Below are 22,419 nucleotides of genomic sequence, written 5' to 3' on the forward strand. Positions count from 1 at the left end.
GCCTTCTCGTGTTCTTACTCTACACCACGCCCCCCACCCCCACCCCTGCCACCATCTTGCCGTCTAGAGTTCTCTCTCTGTGCCTTTGCGGACACTGCGGCCAGTGAGCTATTCCTGAGGTGGGCCCAGGTGTTGCCTCCCCTCTCTCACCTGTACGCACCGTCACTCTGGAGTGCTGTCCTCCCACTGTCTCCTCAGCGGGATTGGTTCTTCAGGGAGGCCGGGTCCCTCCTCCAAGCTGCACTCGCTGTCCAGCGCCCCCTCAGCAGGCTTACTGCGCGGCCGAGTGAAGTGAAAGTACCAGTAACCTCTCATGCTGACGTCCAGGCACATTTAGTTCCTTCCCAGCTAAACCTTAAGCAACCTGAGATGACAGCCACCTACTGAGAGCGAAGCACCTGTGCCAAGCACAGAGCACGTTATGAAAATGATGCATCCCACATATTTCCCAAATCGAGGCTCAGGAAATCATATTATCCAGAGCCATGGTTTTGACTCTTCATTTTAAAAAAAAATCTTTATTTATTTTGAGAAAGCAAGAGAGTGTGTGTGCATGAGCGGGGGCAGGGCAGAGAGAGAGAGAATCCCAAGCAGGCTCCACACTGTTAGCACAGAATCTGACGGAGGGACTCGAACCCATGCACCAAGAGATCCTGACCTGAGCTGAAATCAAAAGTCAGATGCTTAACCGACAGCCACCAGCTGCCCCTTGACTCTTATTTTTTGTGGGTCATCCAGAGTTCCCATCTTCCAAACCGACCTGGGACCCTTTCCTAGGAAAGAACTCCTTTGGATCAGAGACCCTGGCCTCCCTCTTCTCAGCAGGCCCGACCAGGTTCTCTATTTCAGAGCTTTGCTTCCCTCCTGTGCACAGCAGTTTTGCTAAGCAAACAGGAAGTGGCTCCAGGGAACTTGCACCTTGAGGCTTAAGTGAGCAGGAGCCAGGAGAGGAAAAAGGGAGATGGACTGTGGCTGCAGGACGGTGAGGCCCGGACACACTGGCTCCCCGGGCCTCCACTGAGGCTGGTTCACTGTGCGTTCCTGGGGAATGCTCCAAAGAGGCAGAGTAGGGGCTCACTCGCTCTTCAGTTCCCCCTGAGGGGGGCAGCAAGTGACAGGCAAGGCAGCAGGGAAAGGCAGAGGGACTTCCGTCATGGCATCAGAAGAAAAAGTCAAGTCCTTTTTCTCTCTTCTTCTAGAACCTCAGCGCTTTGGAAAAGGCTTTTCTCCTTCTTCAAAGAAAAGTTCCTTACTCTTAAGTTGCCCAGTATGCCCGCCTCCGTCTTTCTTTCCAGCTCCTGCCTCCCCCAAGCTCTGACCCCATGCCGGGCTGGCGTGAAACCCCCGTCCCCCACTGCTCGTGTCCCTTGCTCCCGCTTCTGCAGCCATCTCCACACAGTCCGGTCCGTGTGGCCCTCGGCACTTCTAGAAGCCCTGAATGTGTCCGGCTCCCTCAGCCTCTGCCTTCCCCTTACTGGTTTTTCTGGCTCTTCTAGTTGCCTATAAGGTGAGAATATGAAACTTCCCAGGTTCGTAGAGATTGACCCCTCATGACACCCCACAGCTTGGAGACATTTGGGGTCACAGGCCTCAGCACTCAGATGTACAAGGCCTCGTTTGTTGTCTGGAAGCATCTGACATGTGGGCATCTGACCCAGTTTTAGGTACGTCAGCCCCTGGCCACCCTCAGGGTCGTGTGGAGCGGAGCCAGCTCCGTGCTTTGTGGACCCAAGTAGCCACAAGGCCCTCCGATTGTGTAGGGTGGATGAACTCACCAGGGCAAAGCAAAAGTCTAAACTTCTTTAAGAAAAACTTGAAATGGCCTGCTCTGTTTTTCTTCATGTTTCAGATTCTTTTGACACATACGTGATTTTCCTCCTGTTTCCTCAGAATTACCTAACTTTAACTCATCGTTTTTGATTATCTGCTATCTGGGGGAGCAGAGACAGGTCTCTAGATTACTTGTAATGGGGGGTTCAGAGGGAGAAGTAGGCCGATAGTCTTATTGCAATTAATCCTGTGATGAACGAGGGGAGGCATTATCAAACATCACAAGTGACGAGGGAGTTCCTGTGATATGGGAAAGCCTTTTCTGGTTCCATTACGGGACCGAGGAGAATAGCAGGACAGTGCCCAGTAAGTGCTGTACATTTGCCAACTCTACACAATTTTACATACGGGTGGGTAAAAACGAGGAACCAAGGATATCGGATTCTGAATTGCAGTGTTTCTTCTTCCTGTTTGTAAACGGGTGGGGGTGGGGTGTGTCCCCCATGAGTCTCTGTTGTGCTTGAATGGATTTGAAGATTTGGGTCAGGATGGCACTTTTTGGACTTCCTTCTTAGACCTGAAAACCCAAGGCTCTGCCTTCAGATAAACCAACCCCCCGCAACTAGCCGCCCGAGGAGGGGGTGTGTCTACGGCATTCAGTATAGTGATTTGGCCTTTTGCAAGGGAGCTTGAGGCATGAGTCACCAAGTTCCACATACAGAACTCCTCTCTAATGCACCCCTCCTTCCAGGTGCCGGCAGACGTTGAGAAATGTCAGGACCGGATGGAGTGTTTCAACGCTGATCTGAAAGCCGACATGGAGAGGTGGCAGAGCAGCAAGAGGCAGGACTTCCGGCAGCTGCTCATGGGAATGGCCGACAAAAACATCCAGTACTACGAGAAGGTAATGAGCGTGCCGGACCACGGCCCTCTCGATGAGGAAGCGCGTCTAAGAGCCAGGGAGAGCCTTGTGCGAGGGCCTGCCCAAAACCCAGCAGCGGCCGCCCCCACGTGTCCCTGCCCCACTGTGCGGGATGTGGTGGCAAGTTTGGAAGCAGAAGCCCCCCCCACAGGGCGTTCACGTGCATACGTGGAAGGGGCAGTCCTTTTCTCCTGGGCCCTTTAAGCCTGGCGGCTAGCTGCTCCCCAGAGTCAGGAGGCCTGCAGTTGAGGGAGAGAGCGGGACCCAGAATGCTACGGGGTCTCTCACTGAAAGCAAGCTCCTTGAGGCTCCCCAGCCTTCCTTACATGGGGGAGGGTCCGAGTCTAGTTTCTGCTCCAACCTCAGAGTCACCAAGGAAGGAAGCGTGGAGTCATTTTACCACTCTGCTCCTCAACTTGACCATAGGATGCCTCTCTCCTCCTACCTGCTCAGAACTCCTTCCCAAATGACTCAGCGCAAAGACCTGCCTCACCTGGAGCTCCTCCCACAGAAGGCCTTGTGTGGTTCTTCTGTCGTGCCCTTTATGCAAGAGATTGCTCAAGGGAGGATCATTTTGCTAAGGAGGGTGCTCTCAGGAGAGTGCTGGTCTTTAGGTTCTTAGCCCTTGACACGGATCTGGAATGAAAGGGGATTGCTATAGTGGAAAGAATACTCATTTTGGCCACTTACTAGCTATGTGTCTTAGACAAGTTATGTAACCACTCTGGGACTCATCTTCTCCATATGAAGCACGCACATGCATGCACATGCGCGTGTGTGTGAGAGAGGAAGAGAGAGAGAGAAGTAATAATCCTACCTCACGGAGTTGTGAGGACTAGCAATAGTGAATGTATGTAAGATACTTCCTTGATGATGTTCGGATCCAATGAAACACAATAAATAGTTTCCTCCCCCTATTTTCCCTGTTGGGAGATCCAAGAGCGGCCCACACAAGCAAAAAGTCTGAGGTCGGTAAAGGAGAGTGGGGTTTCCACCCACTCTGAGTCAGGTGACTGGCTCATGCCAACATCATTTACACCCTTGTGCAAGTCATCCCGGCACCTGGAGCAAGTCTTCCTCTTGGCTGAGGCCCTACAGCCTCTGAAGGCTTGCAGCTCACTGCCTTTTCTGCTTCTTGAAGGGAAAGAAGTTCTGTCAGTGAACACATACCCACTCACCAGCTATGGGCTTTATGGACAGTGTGTTAAGGCCCGGTAGAGACCCCGCTGTCTTTCGTAGAGGTGGGGCTGGTGTGTTCAAAGCAAACGCCTGCCACCTCCCCAGTTTCTAACAGTGGACACGTAGACCTCGGACGTTACATTACATACGTGCATCACTTAGACAACACATAAGACAGAGCTGACCCAGTGGGACTAACAAGAGATCAGAGAAGAATTAAGAACCTGCTCCTAAGATCTGATGTTGATACTGTGTCTGTGTGTGTGTGTGTGTGTGTGTGTGTTGTCATTTCAGTGCCTCGTGGCGTGGGAGTCAATTATTCCGCTACTACAGCAGAAACCAGAGGCCAAGTAAGTTCCTTCTTGGGCCCAAGACTCTTCTACCTACACAGGGCATGGCAACCCATACCAGGACGTCCCTGTAGTGCCAGAGAGGCGGCACTGAGAAAACAGCCACAGAATCATCTCTCCTCTGTGTATTTCTTCCCCTTCCCACCCCTGCCCGCCTTCATCTGACAGTGGTTCTCCATTAGTATTTATTCCTTGGTGGAGTCTGTAAGGCTGTCATCATCTCTCAGCAAGAGAAGCATGCCTCCGTGTTGTGAAGGAGCCCATGAAATCTGGAACACTAAGATCTGCAGCTGAGGGACGAGACAACCAGCTGGCGCTCTGACATCTCATATCAGTCTCCTGTTTGGGGACGGCATGTTGCTTGCTGTGGAAGAGAGCCCGGGCCTTGCTTTCCCAGGACACGAGGAAGGCAGACACAGAGGGGAGCTCTCGTTTTCCATGGACACATGGGGACTCTGGAATTGACCTGTGGGGGCATCGACTTGTCTCTGCCTCGAAGGGGGTGTTGGCACCTCCGCAGGAAGTCCTTAATGTACAGTGGCCTATAGCTATGAGTGTGGCCTGCTGCCTGCTTGTCACAAGTGGCACCTCTTTTGTGGCTTCTGGTTCACATAGGACCATTTATATCAGCGTCTGTTTTCCGTGCCCGAACGAGCAAGCCAGTGTCCTTGTCCTCACGCGATACCTCGGGGAGCCGAGGGGGCATTGCTCCCCAAACTTGTTTCTGACACTAGAATGCAGTAGATTGGAAACTGGTTTTTTGTGTAAAATGGGGGGTGGGGGGGTGAGTTGCATTTTTCTCCGTGAAGTTCTTCACTGTTTTTCTTTTGCTTGTTCGATGTCGTCAGAGTAGAGCTTAGGCCTGTTGTGGGGGGCACGTGCTGTCTGAGGTCACAGTAGCTCCCAGAAGCCGGGGTCAGTGGGCCTATGCCAGGCCCCGTCCCCACGTCTGCTCTGTGCAGTCTGCCTTTACCTCACCCAAACTCCTAATTCAGCGTCTCCTACCACATCCACAGAGCCGCCTTGCAGTGAGAGGCCGGTGTGCTGTCGTGGCACGGTGGAGTTCTGGGAACTCCGTGCGAAGGTTCCATATGAAGTGCTTTAACCCTTGATAGTCCCTGGTCGGGAAGAAAAGTCAGTATCTGGATGGGCCTCAAAGATGACAAGTGTTAACAGTGAGCCCTTTGCTTGTCGATAAGCTAAAGCCTCCTCAACCTGCAGCCACATTCCCTGGCCACCACTGGCGGCATCTCAAGTCTTCAGACGGTCACCTTCAGGTTTGCTTTTCAAACCAACACGAAACAGACGAAGGGATCTATCTTCCCACTCCTTTTCTTCCCTCCTGGAGTGAAGCTACCTGTGCCACGTCTGCGCTGTCCTGCCTGTGGCTCGTCTCGCCATAAAATGATAAACCTGAACCTCAGAGAGGCGGTCCGTGTTTTTGTTGTGACGCAGCCATGCCGAGGCACTGACACACACGCAGGTTGTGACCCGCGGATACCAGGCCACGTGCGGCGTGTCGAGGTCGCACGCTCCCACCCCCACCCATAGCGTTGACCTCGGGCGGCCACCACCCCAATGCCAGTGGCGCAGCAGTAGGACAGCGCAGAACAGTTCAGTTCTGTTTCATTCGTGTTTTGACTAAGTTGCAGTTTCAATTAGGATTTTTGTGTCCGTCGGTACTTGCCTGCTCCGTCAGACCCCCTCATGCCATTCTAAAACCCTGCGATGTGAATTTTCAGTTTGGTACAATTAGAAGTGATTCATCGAAGCAGAAGGGTAAGGACAGGCCATCTAGCCTGAGTGGTGAATCCGTGTTTCATGCTACCTCTAAGCCATCACGGTGGTGCGGGTATGGAAGTCTGGGTCCAAGCTGACAAGTCCAAGCTTGCCGGTAGAACAGGGTGGGTATCCACTAACGGGTCGATGGCCCTCTCTTGATATTTCACATAGGGCACTTGACTGACCCAGCAGTGAGTGCTCATCTGGAGGAACGTGTGAAGCCTTGCCTTGTGGAATGTGTGCTTTAAAAATGTTGTCCAGTGTCACAAGTGCTTGGAAAGAATTGTGAAAAGAATTAATGGAAAGACTGGGATCTCGTCTGCCACGAGTTGCCAAGCCCAGGAGCATTCCTGTGGAAAGGTTAGTTGGAAAAGAAGGCAACCCTTCAAAAGAGTCATCGGGTTCCTCACGGGGACATATGGGAAGGAAGTGAAGAGGGGACACAGTCATTCCTTATGTTTCTGGAGGCTGAAGTCTAGTCGGAGGGTACTCAGCCATTGTGGGGCTTGTCTTTCTCCACTTGTTCGCCACGTGATATTTCTGTGCTTTAAGACACCAGGGAGGCTGGGACACTGACACCCGAGCTGGGATAACCAGTGTGTACTCAGACTTCCCTGGAGAAGGGACCCTTGCCCCTTATTTCAGGCTGGCATCAGATGAGGTGAGGAGGCCCAGGAAGAAGGGACGGTAGGCAGTGAAGGAGGCTCCCCGGACCTCGCCCACCCCCACGGCTCACCCAGCCTCTGTGAGTAAGGAGTGCCCAGCATTGGCCCCTTCATCTCCGTGAGCATGAAGATGATTCCCTGTGAGAAGTGTGACTCGGAGATTTCTGTGCCAAAGACTGCCTCGTAGAGGCTTCACCATCCTTCTTGGCTCCACAAAGTCATGGTGCTGAGATCACTGCCTCCTCTCTCATATTTATGACCCAGGAGGCTTTTGCCTGGGGACACGCTTGACCTCGGGCAGACAGATTTGGACAGGTTTTGAGTCTTGAGCACACGGCAGCAGAATGCAGAGGGATCCCTGTCAACTGTCCCTCGGGTGTGGGAAGGAAGGGAAGGGTTCATTCACCCAGGTTAAAAATCCAGGCTAAGGCAGAAGAGGAGAAAATCCCTAGAAACTGAGCAGATTTTAGAGATGCACTTGCACTTGATGTTGAAGAGAGCAGTTGTGCTTGGTGGCAGATATGGACTGCTGTCTTCCTTATCATATGGTGGGGCCACAAGAAGATTCTAGGCTACTTTGCCCAAAGCCAGAAATCCTCTGTTCTTCCTGAACAAGGAGGGAACACGTTACACAGCCAGGTTTGGGGTTGGGTTTTGTCTTTTAATAAGACTTAATAATGATTCCCAGTGACCTCAGATAAGTGCAATTATGAAGATGATTGGCTCATATTTCACTGTGCTGCTCGTTGAACTCACCAGTCACCTTCCTTTAGGTGAAACAACAAAAGCCAGTACGACCCTGGGGGGGCCGTGGTGAATGTAGCATTAAGTTTGTCTTCATGCCAAATTTCAGCCACACCTGGAGCATGTTCTACATGTTATTGAAGTAAATGTTTTATCGAGTCACCATCCACACAAGGGCTTTAAATGAACACTTGTCACTCAGTTCTTGTGAGGCCACCTTTGTTTTGAAATGACAGGAAGTCCTGCTTTAGAGGAGTGTATGGTGGCCAGACGGCCATCTGCTAGTGGAGTTTTTCTCTCTGGCTGGTGGGTGTCAGCCCAGGCCACACCCAGAGTTCCAGTGATTGGAGCCTGCCGTCAATAGCATTGAAATCGGGGGTCCCTGGCCTTGTCTTCATGCCGTTCATTAGATGGCAGAGTAGTCCTTCTCTACGCTCTGCCCCGAGAGGCAGGAGAGAGACACCCATTGCAGCCTCCCGGGCCCATGTCGGCTGCGTCTGTTTGGGTGTCGAGCTGAGGTAGACCTGGCCTCTCCTCTGGCTGCGCTAAAGGGTACTTCCGCTCAGAAGAGAGGCTGCCTATGGTCTGGGCAGGGCACAGCAAGCCCACACCCCGCTTCCCGGATGCCTGCTTTTAAAGGCCCGTGGAAGCTGAGCAATCTGATTGGCAGGCTGAAGTATCACTGCTTGGGCCGTCCCCATTTACAAAACATTTTGGGGGTTTGGGTTTGGCTTCTCACTTTCAAGAGTCCTCGAGACAGCAAGATTGGACACGGCCTCTTACGTTTTCTCCATTCGGATGGCAGGTGGCATTTATCAGTAAATCTGTGTAAAATGTCATGCCATGGGTCAGACTGACCTAGCAAGCTGGGTGCATTGGAGTTGTACTCTGTTTCCTCCTGGTATTTTTGATTTTGTGCATAAACCGAGAACCTGAGTTTTCAGCAGCCCACCCAGCAGGTGGTTAGCTTTCTGCTTTAAGGGTGTCTGGCCTCCCTACAGCTGCCCTGATGAGAGCGCGCACAGGGCCACCTGCGTTAGGAAAGATGAGGGAAGGTCTTTGTCACAGGGAGCTTGACCGGTGTTTCTTAATCATATGTTTGAACTGCATTCCAGGTCTGGCTGTCTAACCCTTTCTATGTGGCAGAAAAATATGTTATTCAGGCAGTTTTTACTACTATAGATAAGCCTGTAAATAAGTGCTTTGGAAAAAAATAACTTTAAGAAACCAGTAAGATATTTGTTTCATACAGAAACATTCTGTTACTTAGCACTTGAAAATCAACAAATCCAGACTTTCAAAAATGCCACAGACTGTAGCTCTACTTTTTGAGAATTTTCAACACTGACTAATATGCCTTACTCTTCAGCTAGTGTGTTCTAGATTCTGGATAGAAAGAATTTTTTAGAAACGTAATCAATTGTTCAGCTTAAGTGCTAGAGGTCTAACGTAGCCAGTCCTCAACCCTCTTAAAGAAATAAGAAAGTGAAGTTCATAATTAGGGCTGCCTTTTGGGAGGAGAAAGCTAAGTATTGCTATTGCCAAATGATATTTTTGATAATGTAAGGAAACACAGGGACCACTGACCCATTGTGTGTGTGTGTGTGTGTGTGTGTGTGTGTGTGTGTGTGTGTGTGAAATGTGAAAGATTAAATTAGTGCCTTTTGGCACACTCTTGATTGTAGAGGATATATATGGTATCGGCATCGACAAATCACGTAGATACAGAGAACTCTAGATTATGACAATATTAATGGTTTGCCCCTTCTGCGCAACAGCTTTTTAAAGGATAATTGGGGGCGGGGTAGGGGCCTCAAAGCAGCATGTTTCAGATAGAAATTTTCCACAGGTTGAAATGCCAAAAACCTAAACCCCATTGTGTTGTCTCCCATACTTTAGTCCATTTTAACAGAGCTTTTACTATTAAAACCAGTGATGGAGTATTGCAACACGCACGTCCCCAGACAGCGCCACCCCCTCACCAGGTGATTCTGGGCTCCCTGTACACCAGGTCAGAGCAGGTGACACCTGTCTCCACCCCTGAGCAACAGGTTGTTCACAGTCTCAGGCCAACCCTTCAGTCACAGTAGTACTGGAAGGAGAAAAGGGCGGTGGCTTTTTTCCCCAGTATGGGTACGGGGAGGGGAAAGTTGATGGCGGGGGAGGGGAAGGTCGATGGCAGACAAAATGTGAATCTGTATGATAAAAAGACACCTGTGTCAGCTGGGCCTTCGTCAGACAACAAACCAGCAGCTGTCAGAAGTCAGCACCACACCTGGATACCCCTGAGGTCTGGTCCTGTCCCATGGGCGGCCCCCGCCCATCATACTTCCGTGTGCCTGATCGGTCCCTCGATGTCCGCGCGTTGGGAGCACATTGAGAGATGATGTACATCTGATATATTCCCATAAAGTAAACTGCCAGCAACCTTTCTAACTTGTATTTTAACTGTTGAAAAAGAGATTCAAGACTTTTGCTTAGGTCATGTCCAAAGTATGGACTGTATTTCTTATTTTTAGAGATCATTCTTCACATTTAAAATTTTAGAAGAACCGCCCCCCTACACACACACACACAAGATATTGATGAAGTCCTCTCCCTCCGTGTGTGTTCTCTCCTCTCCATGCTGCCAATAAGCCAAATCAAAAGCTGTGAAAAAAAAAAAAGTGCTCAAGAATGTGTGTAGACGAGAAAGAGATTTATTTTCAGGTCAAAGTCTGTGTTTCACGAAGCTACCAAACTATAAAAAGAATGTCACCTTTACTTTTTCCCTTTCTTTGTTATGGAACCCAGAGATTGTGAAAAGAAAAAAAAAAGAGTTTTTGTTGCATTTTTTGATGCTGGCACGAGGTTTTTGTCCACTTTTTTTTCATATATCCGTGTATTAAAAAAATTCTGTCCACTGTTTACTATGAAATTAGTATTACATTTTGAGGTAAACAAAAGAATTTGTATTGCTTGTTAACTATTAGCTTGTAAATTTAAAAGATTTCTTTACCTCAATTAACTTAAAGTAATGGACCAATAAACCTATGAATGATGCTTTCTTTACCTTGAATTGTGTTGTCATTTATAACACTTTTTACGACAGGGAAACATGTGTGCCTTGTATTCTGTTTTCTTGTTTTCTCTAAAGAGGTATGAGTTTGCCTGCAAGAATCTGCAGGCAAAGATTTCTCTGCAAGAATATACAGAGCAACAGGTAAAAATATAATTGAATTATTTTTACTCTTCTTGACTTCTCTGTAGATTTATCCTCAGTTTACTTTCTCTTGCACCTTACAGGTTGGCACCAGTTTGGGGAGATGAAGAAACTGCCTAGTGTCTGTACGTAACCACTGTGATTGGTGGGCAGCCTGGCCACCAGCCCAGGTACTTACGTGAGGATTTCTTCCTACTCAGTCCCGTAGCAAAGCACATCTTCTCACTCAGGGCCAATCAGAAGAAATGTCTGTAGTTCATTAGGGTGTCGATAGTGTGTTTCGAAGGGGGATCAGAATGCTCAGTTAATGACCCCAATGCATTGGAAATGGACTTGAACTTTCTGACAGTAGACATCACTAATCTAAGACTACAGTCAGACAAAATGAGAGACAGCCAGATGGGATTAAGAGAGATTTGGGATCAAGTCTCAGCTTTTCTATTAGTTACTTCTGTGGCTTTAGGCAAGTCCCATTTCTCTGAACTTCAATATTTTGATCTTTGCAATGAAGACGTGCTTTCCCTTGGAGCGTTGCTAATAGGATTGGCAATGATGTATATAAAGAACCAAAGTGTCTGCCAGCACTTAGATGATTGCTCTTACGGGAAGATTCTCCTATTACTTGTTTAAATATGGCCAACGTAAATATCAAGTATTCCCATAACAATCCTTCCCGTTTGCTTTGTCAATTGAAAATTTAAAGGGGGGGGGTTATATTTCTTGTAACTGCTTTAAGAAGGTGATGGGGATAGTATTCTGAAGCCCTGGGAAATAGATGGGAATAAATCATAAAAGTTGTGGCAGCCGGTGATAGGAAGGGTGATGGATGTAAGGGATTTCTGTGGCAAGGGGAAGGAGTCAGAGATGACATGGAGTTTTCAAGCCTGGGAACAGGGAGGTGATGGGATTAACTCACATGTGAAAACAGGACAAAAATGTAAAGGTTGGAGTAGCTTAGATGGTGAGGTGGGAGAATAATTTGGTTTGGATTTATGTTTGAGGAAATCCAGGTGGAGGTGTCGACCAGATTGTTGGAAAGAGCGTTCTGGAATCCCTGAGAGTAGACTAGATTACTTGGGGAACACACCAAAGACAGGGCTTTACGGGCCTCAAGAATTAAGGATGGTGACACCTGGGGGTTCAGTCGGTTAAGTGTCTGGCTCTTGGTTTCGGCTCAGGTCATGATCCCCTGGTTCATGAGTTTGAGTCCCAATTTGGGCTCCATGCTGACAGTGCTGAGCCTGCTTGGGATTCTCTCTCCCTCTTTCTCTCTGCGCCCCCCCTAAATAAATAAACTAAAAAAAAAAAAAGGATGCAGGGAGAGGAGGGGAGGGACTCAGGGAACTTTCTTAAGGAAAGAAAGGCCCATAGATAATAACATTGGTTCTTAAGCTTGAGGGCTTGTGAAAACACCAATTGTTTGGGTAGAGTCCAAGAATTTGCATCTCTAACACGTTCCCTGGGGATGCTGATGCCGTTGGTTCAGAAACCACACTTTGAGAACATCAAAGGGGTTAGAACCTCTGTTAGAAGAATTGGTGACCTGGAGCAAGTGGGAAAGGGTCAAAACTGCCACCTTAGTGACAGATCCAAAAGGAGCCAGTGCTGCGGCTTTGAGAGCCCAGTTCAGGCTAAAACCCACAAGCTTATGGCTGGGTGAGTGGGGACAAATAAGGACATGTTCCTGGATGCTGCAAGCCAGCTCTTCAGGAGCAGGACTGGAACAGCCAATGATGAGGTTCATCCGGGCTGGGGAGGCGATCAGGGGCTGGGACAGGAGTCAAGGAATCAAGGGGAAGGAGCATAATTGGTGAGAGTTTAGCGAGGTAAACTTGGCCTTGAACTCCACTTCCCATCCCATCTCTGCCCACATTGCCTATCTCAGGGAGAGGCTCCGCCTTCTTCCCAGTTGCCTGAACCCCAGATCTGAGCATTCTTGCCTCCATCTGCCTCACCCCCTGCAGATTATCTGTCACCAACTCCTGCTGACCGCCAGCTCCCAAGGACTTCTCTAAGTCCCTCTACTGTTCTGCACCCCACATCTTATCCAAAGTCCGCCATTGTCCGTCACCTGGGTTACTGCCACACTCTCTGCTCTTGTGTTCTTTCTGCAAGTCTTCTCACTCCTTCTGCTCCTTCCTGCCCCGGATCATTCTTAGGGATGCCAGGGCGCATTTCATGCTCCTGTGTGAGCTCTGCCACCGGCTATCCCCGTTACTTTAAAGAGATGTTCTTTTGGGCACCTGGGTGGCTCAGTCAGTTCAGCGTCTTGACTTTGGCTCAGGTCATGATCTCACGGTTCGTGAGTTCTAACCCTGCATTGGGCTCTGTGCTGACAGCTCAGAGCCTGGAGCCTGCTTCAGATTCTCTATCTCCCTCTCTCTCTCTGCCCCTCCCCTTGTTCATACTCTCTCTCTCAAAAATAAATAAACATTAGAAAAAAATTAATGAGAAACTCTTTGTAAGACTCTATGTGTGTGTTGTTCCTCCTCAGCATTCCAGTCTCCTGTCTTGATTCTGTCCCTTGGGTACCTGTCCCTCCCTCAGTCTTTGCTCCACTTACACTGAATGCCTGTAACTAGAGATATTTTCACCTCAGGCCTTCCAGCTTATTATTCCTTCTGCCTGGACTGTCCCTTAACTTCTGGCCTTGGTGACTCCTTATCCTTCCAGTGTTGCCATGTGCCACTTCTTCTGAGAAGCCTTCCCTGCTCTCCTAAGTGTGGTTGGATGCTCCCTTATGTTAGCGTTTATTATAGGATCCGTGGTTGCCAGCTGTTCCGTCTGTTCCATGTGCTAGACAGAACATTCTGTCAGGGCATGAGCCATCACGTTCTTGCCATATCTCAGCACCTAGCATGGTGCCAGGACCTTAAGAGACATGCCAGAAGGTTTTGTTTATTCCCTGCAAGAGATCAGAGATAGAAACTTTCTGAGCCCAAACACCTAGAGCTTGAATGCATTCCCCAGCTTTAAGTGTTACCCCAGTATAAGAATGCCATGTCTGTAGTTAAGAGAGGGAGTCTGGCCAGGGAAGAATGATTCACACGCATACAGTAAATGTTGTTTTATTTGGAGGTGTGTCTGTTTTTCTATAAGTAAAAGGCTATAAAAATAGGTACCTCAAAATAAAATGGCTCTTAGCATATCTCCTCTGCCCTCTCCCTTCACACCACCCACTTTGGGAAGAAGTATTGTTAACTGAAAATATTCAGTATAATATTCCACTAAAGAAAGTCTTTTGATATTTGCTTCTTAAAAACAACAGTAACGATGGCAATAAAACTACCCAGAAGCCAAGAGCCTGAGCCCCAAATCTCTCCTGAGTGTTCACAGCTAATAAGGCCTCAGGGAAGAAAGCTAACTTTTTTTCAAGGTTTTATTTGAATTAAAATATATTGGCTGCTGTTCACTGTTGGGAGTTCTTATAAAGCATCCCCTTGCGCTCCCTTTAGGCTGTTGGAAATGCATGCTTTGGTTTGGGTTTTCATGTGGGACTCCCCGCATTGCACCCAGGTGACTAGTTAGGGGGACCTCGGAGCCCCGGAGACAACTCCCAGAAGAAAAGGGGCTGCTGTCTGAAGCCCTTCATGCGTCTCATGTGACTGTGCGCGGCCCCCTGCATCTAACTTGAAAATTCACACTCTGCTGCCCCCAGAACCTAACCTCTGTCTAACAGGGACATCTGAAAGCTGAGAAAGTTCTTCCATAACCAAGAAAGTGCTTTTCCCCATCCACCAGGGACCCCCGAGCCAGAGCAGGTCCTGTCCAGGCTGACTCTGGCCGGAACCTGAGGTTTGGAGCAGTGGCTTGCTTTGGTCATCAGCACCCAGTCCCTTCTTGTGACTTCAAAGGGGCCCCGCCATTGCCAGTATTTTCAGCTCCCGTAGGTCAGCCCCTTCATTTCTCTGTGATGTCTTCATATTGCTGCCAGGAGGCTTGTTTATAGGCCACGATGCTGTAGGAATTACAAGACAGAATTGCAAGACAACTGTTGGAACGGGGCAAAGGGTGTGCCTTGTCCTTCCCACCGGTGACTGCCTGCTTGTCACTCGTAGCCTGAGAGGCTGTCTCCATTGTTCCCAGAGTGTCCTGAGTGGAGAGATGGCCCATTCCAGCCCTATAATATCTCAAGCCCCTTGCATCTATATTTTCCTTTTCCTGGAATCTCTCTCCAACTCCCTACTGCCTGGTGACGAACTCTTGTGTGTAATTCAATCAAGATTGGACTAATCCCAAGCAGAATTCGCTGCCTCATCTTTTGTCTTTCCAGAGCTCCCTTATCTCTTCCACAAATCCTTATTATATTGTCTTCAAGTATTTGTAATAAAAAAAAAAAAAAAAGGTGTGTGCGGGGGGGATGCATAGGAATTAGGAGCTCTGAGTTGAAGTCTCGGATCTGTGTGACCTTTGGCAGGTCCCTCTGCTTCCGGGATCCTCAGTTTTCTCATGCTTGACTTTCTAGCTACAGCAACCTCTTCCTGGCTGGTGGTCAACACCTGGAAGCAGCTGGATGGGGTGCAAGTGTAAGTCCAAAGCTTCTAAGGAAAAGCCTCGTGGGAACTTCCCAGAACCCTGATGTCCCACCTTCCATGAGTCCCAGGGCTCTACAGGGAGGCACACTCACTGTATTTGAGACAAAATTCCTTGTATTACAGGGCTGGCAGGAAAGTCCAGGTATGGACCGACACCAGCTCGCAGCCCTGACTCTGCAGCTGACCCCTGCTGCAGACCCCGATAGCATAGCCAGGTGGCGCTGGCCAGCCGCTGCCTTCACGGTCATGGACGTCAGCGATGCTGGCTAGTAGGTGGCACACCCTTCCGACAGATCATTCATTAAACAAATGCTTTTTGAGTACTTCTTACATGCCAGGCTCTCTGCTGGACATAGAAGATATGCACTGAGCCACACACACATGGCTCCTGGCCTCAGGGAGCCTACAGTCTGGTGGGCAAGCATATGAAAAGATAATCCCTAACCATCAACTATCACGCTTCGAAGGAAAATAGAGGAAGCTTTGGGAGTACATGATAAAAGGACCTAATTTAGAGTAAGAAAGGGATGTTTCTCAAAACCTTCTTGAGAAAATGGTGTTTAAGACCACATCTAGTTGGGTTAAGAAGGAGGCATGGGGGGAGGTGGGGGAAGGGCATGAGGGGCGCTACCGGGGCTGACACCTGGGGTCGGGCAGGGTGCTTAGTGACAGAAATAGAAATCAGGGAGGTTGGCAAAGCCAGGTTAGAGCCGACCCTGCGATCCATGGGAAGACATTCGGGTTGTATCCCAAGAGCAGTGAAAGCCAAGAGCAGAGCTTTGAGCGGGGGATGATGTGATCTGTTTAACCACTTGAAGGACATTGCTCTGGGCACCTGGTGGAGGGAGGTTGGGAAGGAATAAGAGTGGACGTGAGACGAATGGTTCGGAGGCGAACCCGGCCATCCACACGCTCCGCCCTAGGGGTGTTAGCCAGAGCGATAAAAAGAAAGGATGAATTCGAGGACTGTTTTGAAGGTAGAATCAATGAGGCCTGATGGATTAGAGGTGCGGGGAGATGAAGATGAGGGCGGACTTCGGTGACTCTGATTCCTCTGCTGGGTGAGTGGTGGTGCCGTTCAGTGAGGCGGCAAAGGCTGGAGGGGGCGCCAGCACAGCAAGGCGTCAAGAACCCAACTCTGGGGGCGCCTGGGTGGCTCAGTCACGATCTCACAGTTCGTGGGCTCGAGCCCCACGTCAGGCTCTGTGCTGACAGCTCAGAGCCTGGAGCCTGTCTTCGGATTCTGTGCCTCCCTCTCTCTCTGCCCCTCCCTCACTTGTGCTTTGTCTCTCTCAAAAAATAAAGAAACATAAAAAAAAAAAAAAGGAACAAGCAGGAGAGGGCAGGGTTCTCACAGTCACATGAAATGGGGTCACTCTGGTACCACGCAGGGCTGGGTCACAGTCCCTTCTTGCAAACAGGCTGTCGGCAGCTCTGGCCTGGGACCTCTCCTCCCAGCCTTCTGCCTCCACTGCGTCCTCTGCCCCCCGCTCTGACATGTCCTTATGGGCTTTTATGTCACTGGAATGTAGCTTTTCTTTCTGTGGTTAGAAAGCCTTACTGATTTCCCTGTCGCCCTCAGCTAATGATTGATGGCACAGCCTTGGCCTCTTACAGCTGTAAGTTAGTCAGAATCTCGTTTATTTAGTGACTTCACGGAAGGGAAAGGTGAAGGGTCCTCAGTCCTGGTTGTATATTCGAATAACCCGGAGAGCTTTTAAAAAGGCCTGTGCCCAGGCTGCACTCCAGATCAACTGAGTCAGACTCTCTGGGGGTGGGATCCAGACATCAGTGATTTTTAAAATATTTCTAGGTGCTTCCAGCATACAGCGAATGAGGCTTTATTCTCACACGTGTCTCTTTACTGCTAAATGCCCACAAGACAGGGAAGTAATTGGCAATTCCTTACACACCTCATTCATATAAGCACTCAAGTATTTACTCGACTGATTCAAGATTCTGTCCCTGCATCTGTGAGCTAAGATCACAAAGACCCTGAGTGGCCTAAGTAAGACTGTGCACAGAAAGTATGACTAAATCCAAGTGCATGTGTCCCCGTGCCCTGGAGTGAGACGTTGAAGGGCAGCCCACCTCCTTCATGTGCCCTAAAGTCTCTTAAAGGCACAGCAACCCACTTAATACGCACACGAAGCAACGAAACTGTCAGAAGGAAACCAACTATTGCTATTTTCTCATGGCTTTCATTTGTTCGTTTCTATCTCTAGCTGTGAAACACATTAGTCAGACTTGTTTTCTTTTGTTTTCCTTTGTTTGTTTGTTTAGGTTAACGAAAATATTTCACCCATGTGCCGGTCAAATTGGGCTGGGTAAACCCTCGAGCAGCACGGCCACTAATCCATTACTCACTTGGATGAAAACTGGGGCTCCTGACAAATTTGCATCGCGTGCTAGGTCTACCTAAGCCCAACCCGTTCGGCCAAGCCTCACATGAAAATAGGGGCAAAGGAAAAGGCCTGAGGGCTGGGCAGTCTGAGGACAGGTCTGGCTCAGTCCCACACCTTGAAAAAATGAGAACTGAGCCAAGAAGGTCCTCATAATCGTGCTGCTGCTTACACAGATTCTCAGCTGCTTTCCCTGCCTTCCTCCCCTCCCTCCCTTTCCTCTTTCCCTCCCTCCCCCCATCCTCCCTCCTTCCTTCCTTCACTTCAAATCTTTTCTCAACTATGAAATAGAGCAAAGAGCCTTCATGATTGATGGCTCCTATCTCAGGAGGCTCCACCTTCTATGTAGGCAGGGACCTACCTTATGATGTGCTGTGAGAATCCCAACAAGGGCCTCACTCCCATCCACTTCCCACTTCTTCCAGACTGCCTTCAATTATTTCCTACCCCGCTGCCGCTGCCGGTAGTGCAACCATTATTGATGTGTAGACCTCTCTGTGCCCCCAGGCAGACCTTTCCAAATATACAGATCTTTATCAAATCCCTCGCGTTATTGTGGTTATGTTTATTTTATTCCTTTCTCCTCTGGCCAGAATGATACCGGCATGAGAAGGCCTCATGAAACAAGAAGGGGTAAACGGGCCTAACCGGTCTAAGCTGTGCTGTCCAATGTAGCGGTCACTAGTTACGCCAGCCACCGAAATGTGTTGAACCTGAGTCCAAACTGAGACGTGCCATCAGCATAAAATATGTACCAGATTTCAAAGACTTAGTTAAAGAAAAAAAAAAACCTCCTTGATCAGTTTTGTAAATTGATTACGTGGTAGGGTGATATTTTGGATATATTGGGTCAAATCAGATGTGTTACTAGAATTAATTTCGCCTGTCTTACCATCTTCAAACGTTACTAGACAATTGAAAATCACATACCTGGCTTGCACTTGTGACTCACACTGGACAGGGCTGGTCAAAGACCATTTTGGTAATGTCCTAGGCTAGCGCTCTTACCGTGGAACCAGACTGCCTCTCTTTGGCTTCTCCAGCCTTCCTCCTGCTTGTTATTTCCCTGACCTGAGCGCTCTTACTTTACAAATGAGACAGATCCCCCAGAGAGATCAAAGGGATTGATCGCCCAACCCCTGCCAGGAGCTCACACAGTCCAGTGGCCTGAGATTTCAGGGACAGTGCCAGGTGCCAAGCCCTTGGAGGGCATGGAGAGCATACTAGGAAGTGAGGCAGGCTGGTTCTCATCTCAAAGGACCTAACAAAAGAGGTTGGAGTGGTTCAAGAGGATATCTAATCCCAGCCTCTAATCACAAGGAAGTATAAAACTGCCAGGAAGTAACCAGCTGATGGTGGCCCTCTGTTCATTATTTACGAGTTTGGGGGTTTCCCAGACTGGCAGACTATTAGCTTGGGAGAATAGGATGACTTCTTCTTTGTGGGAGAGGCCACTCACAACCCACTGCATAAATGCTGCAAATAAAGAATTCTTTATGATAATAGGCTGGAGATGGTCCAGGAGGCCCTGACCTGAGCCCCCGAGCCCCAGCCCAAACCACAGACTCCCCTTTCTCACCCAATCGGGATGATGGCCAGGAAGGAGAGAAAGGAGGAGAGAGCAAAACAGGTGCCCACGAACTTTTCCATGGTGAGCTGGTAGATTTTGTTGTACACTGTGGACGTGACCACCCCAGTCAGAGCCAGGGACAGCTGCAGGATGACGAACACCTTTCCTGCGGAAGGGACAGAGGTTACCAAGAAGACATGCTGCTGCCCCTTCCATTTTACCCGCTAGCTGAGTCTCTAGAGAGCTCTCAGGAGACTCTGCATCCCCCCCAGGACTCCCTCTCAGTCTTGGCTCGTTCCACCGGGATTCCTGCCTCTACCAACCGCATCTGCCTGCAGCCCGTGGGCGGTCGTGTCCTCCTTTGTGGCTTTTCAGTGACTGACTTTCTGAGTCTCTCCCATCCTCTTGTTTTCACCCCCTCTGGTCCAAATGGACACCGGAGTATTCCTAGAGTATTCAAGGCTGCTTCTGGAACTATCTCAAGTGCCTTTTGCAAGTCCGAACCCCATGCCTCAAGCCAAGCAGCTCTGAAACAGGCCAGGCAGAGAACTTCGGAGAGATTTGTCACTTACCATAAGAGGAGCCCTTTATGAGTTTGGACATTGCCGATCGGATGGTTGTGACGGGGATGAGAGCGAACAGCATGACGGCTCGAGCTGGAAAGAAATCACATGAGACCACTCCTCATTGTGCCCAGTCTTGGCCAAGGAGTCAACTGGAAAAAGCAAAAGCCTCACCAGGAACCCCCCACTCCCCCCACAACCCCCACGGGCTGGCCCTGGAAAGAGTGGTTTCTCTGCCTGCAGGCTAGCACCCTCTCTGGGGTGAGCTGAGTCCCCGGGCTCTGACGGGGCCATAGATACCACGGACCCATCTGCAAGGTGGCAGGGCACAGCTGGTGTGGTGACGGGTAGTGAGGGGTGTCTTCATTGGCAGAGTTACATGGCATCTAGGGAAGTGGAGCTGGCGTCACGGGAGTGACTTAAGGCTCCTCTCCTTGTCCCTGGGACAGAGGTGACTTCTGTCACCATTCATGAAGCCCTCTGGCAGTCAGTGCCAGGAACTTTGGCCAACTGCATCCAGGAATGTATACCACATACACAGCCGCCACACACGTTCCCTTCCCACAAGCCTTATTCCTAATCCCAATCTGCTGTGTCTTTAAGTGTCGGGGGAGGGGAGGGACAAAGGTAGAGGTGGTGGGAAGGGAAGGGGCGAGGGGTACTCTGGCTTTGGCACATGGCCCGTTTAACTGAGAGCCGGCCAAACCTAAGGTGCCATTTTGTTAGGTGTTTTCTGAGATGTGTCACCTCAGCCAAGGGACAGCCTCTGATAACTGTCTAGAGTTTTTTCTACTATGTTAGCCACTAGCCACATGTGACGATATGAGTTAATTAAAATCAAATCAAGTCAAATGTAAAATTCTGTTCTTCAGTTGTACAAGCCACATTTCAAGTGCTCAAAAGCCACACATGGCTGGCGGCCACTTTTGTTGAACAGACCAGATTTAGAACATTTCTATCATCGTAGAAAGTTCTCTTCACACATTGGTCTAGAGAGGTCTCTGCTTGGGGTTGTCTGACCTGTGTCCTCAGATGGAAACTCCATTCTGCTTCCTTGAGAGAATTTGTTACTCGAGTTGGGGAAGGCATTTATGGAGAATTTTTATTCATTTTTGAATAGCCCATGCTTGGCTATTCAAATGATTCCAGTTAAGGGGCCTTTTCGGCCTGATTACCCTAGTATTTCATCCCTTTAAAACTGGAGAGAAGAAATCCAACCCCGTCTCCGAAGGCCAACCTGAAACCTTCCCTACTGACCGCGGGCACACTGACCAACCATCCGCTGACTTCCTAGGGCCATGGGCATCACTCTCACATTTCAGTGGGCAACACAGATAACATGATAAACCATACAACTCAGATTAACTCAACTGCGCATAATCCCGCCTCCCTCGTAACTTCCTAGGCAGTAGGTATGGTCCCTGCTGCTGAGCTGGGGACACCCAGACCACACCATCCCTGGTGTCAGCCCAACGACTCAGCTGTGTCCTTGCCCTGCCGCCCCAGGAATGCCAGACTCACCAATGTAGAACATGTATGTCTCTTTCACGAAAGCCAAGAGGAGGGCTCCCGACCCAAAGGAAACCATCCCAATCATGATCATAGTGGTGTCCTGGAAGCAGCGGGAGAAGGCCAGGACGCCCAGGAAGCTGGTGATGAAGATGGTGTACCCCGCTGCCATACCATAGCCCACCTGCACTTGATTCCAACTGAGAGGCTCTCTGAGCACAAAGAGGGGCATCACGTCCACGGTGCCCACCACTGCCAGGTCATATATGATGGCAGCCACAAAGAGCAGGGCAATGATGGCTTTTTGGGGCTTTGCTTTCCCAGGAGATGGAGGGTGCCCCACCACACTCTGCTTGTCTGACTGATCAGGATCCAGGGTCCGATATGTGCCAACCGTGCCTGACACCGTCTCCACAGCAGGGAGCGCCTTGCTGGGACTGGCCATCGACTCAGGGACCTTCAAGACCAAGAGGCTGTAGAAAAGTGCAAAAGTGGCGCAGCTAACGCTACAGGCCGTCAGCACCAGGCCCTGCCCCGAGTGGTGCCCAGTCATCTGCTTGAAGAGGTGCCCCGAGGCCATGCTCCCGCAGAATCCCGCCAGGCCCAGGATCAGGTCAAGGAGGATGAGGCGCAAGGAGCGGCGCTTCTCGGAGGAGCCGAGGGATCCCAGGGCCATGACGCCCGACCAGAAGGCCGAGAAGCCTCCGCACAGCCCGTTCAGCGCCGCCGCCCCGTACAGCACCTCCACGGGCCAGTCCAGCAGCACCTTGAGCAGCAGCCCCAGGCGGGAGAGCAGGAAGCCCAGCAGGGACACGCAGATGGAGATCTTGCGGTGGTAGCGGTCGCTGAGCCAGCCCAACCCGTAGGCGGACAGCAGGGGCGTCAGGCCCACCACCAGGTTGTAGACGATGTAGAAGTTGGAGATGGCCCTCTGCTGTTCGTCCTCCAGAGCGTCCCTGGGCGACGGGCTGGCGCTGTGGTTGGAGGAGGCCTCGGCTCCGAAGGACGCCTTCACCACGAGGAGCAGCCCCGCGTCGTAGAGGGAGGCGGCCACCTGCGTGGACGCCACCACGGGCTCGATCCAGGTCCTCACCCGGAGGCTCCACGGGCAGGTGGCCTCGGGGCCCATGAGGGCTCTCGGAGAGGGGCCGGCAGGGCTGGCCGGCCGCGGCTCTGGGGCCGGACTCGGTGCGAGCGCGAATGTGCGCCGTGCGCCCGGGTGCGCG

The 22,419-nt window shown here is 50.2% G+C and overlaps 2 protein-coding genes across 11 annotated transcripts in view; one reads left to right on the top strand and one right to left on the bottom strand.

Moving 5' to 3' along the window:
• Window positions 1-22,419, top strand: part of SNX30 (sorting nexin family member 30) — a 129,193-nt gene that overhangs the window by 101,066 nt on the left and 5,708 nt on the right. For 3 of the 10 annotated variants that reach the window (XM_039239388.1, XM_039239376.1, XM_039239407.1), the window contains 3 exons: window positions 2,522-2,674; window positions 4,166-4,221; window positions 10,698-11,331. In XM_039239388.1, the coding sequence (XP_039095319.1) occupies window positions 2,522-2,674; window positions 4,166-4,221; window positions 10,698-10,734 (246 nt within the window). In that variant the 3' untranslated portion in view covers window positions 10,735-11,331. Of the gene's footprint in view, window positions 1-2,521; window positions 2,675-4,165; window positions 10,471-10,697; window positions 11,333-22,419 lie in introns of those variants that run through there. The other 7 variants (XR_005529698.1, XR_005529696.1, XM_039239434.1 and 4 more) reach the window with 7 other exon arrangements.
• SLC46A2 (solute carrier family 46 member 2) lies at window positions 13,667-22,376 on the bottom strand. The gene is made up of 4 exons (XM_039239363.1): window positions 21,206-22,376; window positions 19,694-19,777; window positions 19,131-19,287; window positions 13,667-14,572 (listed from the first exon to the last, which is right to left on the bottom strand). The coding sequence occupies exons 1-4, from the start codon at window positions 22,320-22,322 to the stop codon at window positions 14,515-14,517; spliced, it is 1,416 nt and encodes a 471-aa protein (XP_039095294.1). The 5' UTR covers window positions 22,323-22,376; the 3' UTR covers window positions 13,667-14,514.

The sequence above is a fragment of the Hyaena hyaena genome, unplaced genomic scaffold (genome assembly GCF_003009895.1).
Source record: "Hyaena hyaena isolate Hyena2069 unplaced genomic scaffold, ASM300989v1 scaffold_6, whole genome shotgun sequence".
Classification (NCBI taxonomy): domain Eukaryota; kingdom Metazoa; phylum Chordata; class Mammalia; order Carnivora; family Hyaenidae; genus Hyaena; species Hyaena hyaena.

Bases quoted from the DNA above. Each gene is read 5' to 3' on its own strand.
- SLC46A2 (XM_039239363.1), bottom strand. From the start codon at position 22,322: ATGGGCCCCGAGGCCACCTGCCCGTGGAGCCTCCGGGTGAGGACCTGG. The intron at 19,778-21,205 runs GTGAGTCTGGCA...ATTTCTTTCCAG, and splicing joins GACATACATGTTCTACATTG to CTCGAGCCGTCATGCTGTTC. The intron at 14,573-19,130 runs GTGAGAAAGGGG...TAATTCCTACAG, and splicing joins CTGGCCATCATCCCGATTGG to CATCGTGGCCTATAAACAAG.